Source organism: Musa acuminata, chromosome BXJ1-11 (genome assembly GCF_036884655.1).
Source record: "Musa acuminata AAA Group cultivar baxijiao chromosome BXJ1-11, Cavendish_Baxijiao_AAA, whole genome shotgun sequence".
NCBI classification, from domain to species: domain Eukaryota; kingdom Viridiplantae; phylum Streptophyta; class Magnoliopsida; order Zingiberales; family Musaceae; genus Musa; species Musa acuminata.
Genome location: NC_088337.1, coordinates 20824932 through 20829251, shown reverse-complemented (window position 1 = coordinate 20829251; position 4320 = coordinate 20824932). Strand labels below are relative to the sequence as shown.

Below are 4320 nucleotides of genomic sequence, written 5' to 3'. Positions count from 1 at the left end.
TTTAAATAAAATAAAATAAAATTATATTGATATTTGAATTAATAAATTATAATATATTCATATTGACGAGAGTCTCTTATTTATTATTTTATTTATCAAACCTAAAAATATCCTAAAGATCCAATCAATATATTCTTTTATTAAAATAATTTTTATTAATATTAAAATTATTTATATAAATTTTTGAATTTTAAACTATAATTCCAACGCTATGCTCCTCAGGGGCCTGTCTTGTCGTCATCTCCGCCGTCGGTCGCACCCCCGCCGCGACCGTTGGTCACATCCGCCTCGGCAGTGGGCCGGCGATCGTGACACACAGATACGTAAGATTTGAAGGCTTGGAGCGTTGACTATAAACCCAACCCATCCCAATCAAATTGTGCTTATTATATGGCAAGATAAAAGTTTGGGCCTCTAATTAATTGGGAGGAAGAATTCAGCCCATGGCCAATCACGTGCTTGCTGTTACAAATGACCCAATTTGAGGGATCAAGTCACGTGATCTGACCTCTTTCTCCTGTGCTCTCTCTCTCTCTCTCTCTCATCTCTGCCCCTTTCGCAGTCTCGCATTTCTCGCCATGGCTTTCTTCCCTCAGCAGCCCAACCTCCATCAACCCCATCACCAGCAGCAGCAGCAGCAATCCATTCCCCTCAGGTGTTAATCCCAACTCGTCCTTTAGATTCTTTGTTTCCTCAAATCCGACATGAAAATAATCGATTTTAAATCCCTTCGAGAAAAAGCAGGAATTTTGTGCCGATCGATGGCCATCTCTCCGCCCCGGTTTCGTTCTTCAACGCCGCAGGCTTCCCGGACCCATCTCACCTTTCTCGTAGTCTTCTCTCTCTCTCACTCGTTTCTAGGGTTTCCGACTTTCCCCATTTGCATTACTTCTTGCCACCTAATCTCGCTTGTTTGTGTTTGATTCTGTAGTAGCTAATGTCACGGGGGTCTCACCGAGCGCCGTTTTGGCGGCGGACGGATGGGAGCCGAGGACGAAGCGGGTCAAGGAGCAGGACTTCCTAGAGAACTCGCAGATATCGTCCATCGACTTTCTGCAGACAGGGACGGTGTCCACCGGGCTGGGACTGTCGTTGGATGATCGGAGGGTGGCGGCTTCCTCTGGGGAGTCACCGCTGCTCCTCCCGATGGTCGATGCGGATATTGATCGCGAGCTGCAGCGGATGGTGGCCGAAATGGACAGCTTCATCAAGATTGAAGTAATGTGTCTACTGTCTCCATCTTTCACTATGTTTGATACTGTCACCTTCTGTTACTTATCTTGTGCTGAGTCCTGGAAAATTATTGTTTGAAATGTGTCTATCCAGTGATATACCACATTTTCTCTTCCAATTAATAATTGATTCGTTGTTTTGCATTACACTGACTTACTGGGAGATGTCAAGATAAAATGTGAACTGTTCATCATTAGATTATGCATTCGATGAAGCCTTTACCAGTGACGAGTAACTTTCTCGCGGGGACAGGATGTCCAGCTTTTGTCGATTGGAAGAAAATAGTTTACTATTGTGTTTGCAATTGATTACATGAACTGCTTTTGTTTTGGATTAACGAGTTATTTTTTCTTGGATTGGCATTCAAGTAATGCTACTCCCATAGTTGTAACTTCTCTCTCTATCCTGATTGATGTCTGCTTCCTCCCATTTTAAGCTAGCTGTGAAATTACATTTAATGGCTATACCATTCCTGTGGACCTATGAAATATCAGGAGTCCTGCCGAGCATTAAGTCGACTGCTTGTATATTGAGAAACCTTTTATCTTCTGATTAAACTGACAAGAGGTCAAATTTTGTTTTGTGAATCGATCAATCTGTTTTCTTCCCTTTAATCCTCATTGTTTTTTGAACTTCACATATGATCATACTGTCTTTTTGATGGATTTGTTAACTGCTGGTGTTTCTGTATCATACTTCTATTTATGCTAGTGTCAAAGTTTGCATGACTGTTTTGATGTTGATTCAATTTTGAAACCCATTGATTGCTCCGAGTTAACAGTAGTATTCATTGTTGGTGAACTTGCTTGAGGTTGTGCTAGATTTGGTCCGTAAGTCTTATGAAGGAGGATAGGCTGTTTATTGTATTCATCAAAATATCTACTTATTCCTACTGATCAAATAGTAGTAGTTGCTCTCAGAAAGGATTAAGATAAAACCAATTTCCTTTGTATGTAGAAGCAAAAGGAGCTAATTGTTTCACATGATAAATTTTTGCATTTAAACATCCATATCAGCATAGATTTTTTCTACTAGCATTGGATACTAATTGTCTTTTCCTTTAGTCCTTTGAGTGTCTTTTAATGTTTATTATCCTTCCATGGATTTTCCTTTTGGGTACTTATGCATACTGATTTGAATTATTGGAAAACATGTGCTAACAAGAACTGCTCATATATTTCTAGGGTGAACGCCTTAGGCAGTCAATATTGGAGAAATTTCAAGCAAAACAGTTCCAAACACTTGCGTTTGTTGAGGAGAAGATTCTTAGAAAGATAAGGGAGAAAGATTCAGAAGTGGAGAACATCAATAAGAAAAATATGGAACTCGAGGAACAGATGAAACAGTTGGTGATGGAAGTCGGGGCCTGGCAGCAACGAGCAAAGTACAATGAGAACATGGTTAATTCACTCAAGTATAATCTTGAACAACTTCATGCTCAGAACAGGGACAACAGAGAGGGTTGTGGCGATAGTGAGGTCGATGACACGGCCTCTTGCTGCAACGGAAACTTCAGTTTGCAACTCATGTTGAAGGAAAACAAGGATTCAAAGGAGATGGCTTGTAGGGTCTGCGGAGTGAACGAGGTTTGCATGCTTCTATTGCCTTGCCGACATCTCTGTTTGTGCAAGGAGTGTGAGAGCAAGCTCAGTTTCTGCCCTTTGTGCCAGTCCTCAAAGTTCATTGGCATGGAGATCTATTTATAGTGAATCTGTGTTGTGTTGCTTGGATGTGTCCACCATTTCTGTCCTCATCATGACCTAGTTGCTTTGTATATCTTTGAGACCATCGACATTAAGGGACATTACGTATGGAAGTTCTGCACTTGAAGGTGGACTTCTGCTTGGTGTTGTATCGTTCCACTTACCATGAACTTATGGTACTCTTTATGTGCTTGAGATTCTATAGCATCGTGATATTAATTTTAACTCAATCTTTTATTGGCGAAATATATTGCAGTGTTGGCTTCTATTTTGGTGAGCTTCTTGGTAGTGGACGGATCATTAAAGGATGAAATTTTTGGGCGGCTTAAATTTGCATGCTCATGATCTTGATTCAGATTGATGATTTTTGTAAGTACGCGCCATGGCATGGTATCAAGAATAAGATAGATTAAATTTACATATTCAGTTTGTATCGATGTACTAACATAAGATCACTTCCTGCTCGGAAGTCGGTCTTGCCGAAGACAATGCGGAGCATCAGGCGCGTCTAAAATTGTTGTCATGCACAAGCAACGCACAAGGAATTAGATTTTATTAGGTACAAAAGAGGGGCAAGCAACACAAATTTATTAGATTTTATTAGATACAAAAGGTTTTCATAACCGAAAGGCAGCTGCAAGTCTATATTTATGTATCACTTTTGTTGGAAAAAGTAGATTTACTAAAGACAACACGTAGCCCTAAATCCAAACTTCATCCCGTCGGATGCCACCCAAAGGGTTCTACGGTGCTGAGATATTTATCCTGCGCCAAAAATTAATCCATGACACATTTAAAACTATTTTCCCCTCTGTATAACGTCAATCAACGTATATCGTTTACAAATTTTATAAAATAGAAACACAAAAGAAAAATACTATCAACCAAGAAAAATGCGTTTGTAATGGTCATGACACTCTCTAAGGTTATAAACTCCCTCACAAAATCGGTTATGCAAAAACAATTGAAAACACCAATAATAACAAAAAGGTTCGAACATGTCTTGACAACAACATTCCATGATAAAATCGTATATCAATTTATATTATGGTGTCAATGAAGGAAAGAAATAAAAGAGAAATAAGGATTTTATATAATAAACTTGAACCAAACTTAAATAGTTAGAATTGAAAATTTTCATAACCTAATTTTCTATCGGAATTAATATTTGACCATGCTAAGATTTTATCGATTGGGCTCGTAATTCCACATCAGGATTTAATTAATTTTTCGTGTTAATAAATCTAATTTTATAAACTAAAAAATTAATTTTAAAATTAATTTTTCTAATATTTCGTAAAGCTTTTCAAAGTTGATTATCATTCATATACTAAGATATAATACACGCGCATTGGTATATACATACATAACTACCATAGATCGA

The 4320-nt window shown here is 38.4% G+C and overlaps 1 protein-coding gene across 1 annotated transcript; it reads left to right on the top strand.

The window, feature by feature from the left end:
- Positions 1–502: 502 nt before the first annotated feature.
- LOC135597257 (probable BOI-related E3 ubiquitin-protein ligase 3) lies at positions 503–3166 on the top strand. Its single transcript, XM_065089970.1, has 4 exons — positions 503–655; positions 745–830; positions 932–1218; positions 2418–3166. The coding sequence occupies exons 1-4, from the start codon at positions 579–581 to the stop codon at positions 2937–2939; spliced, it is 972 nt and encodes a 323-aa protein (XP_064946042.1). The 5' UTR covers positions 503–578; the 3' UTR covers positions 2940–3166.
- Positions 3167–4320: the final 1154 nt, after the last annotated feature.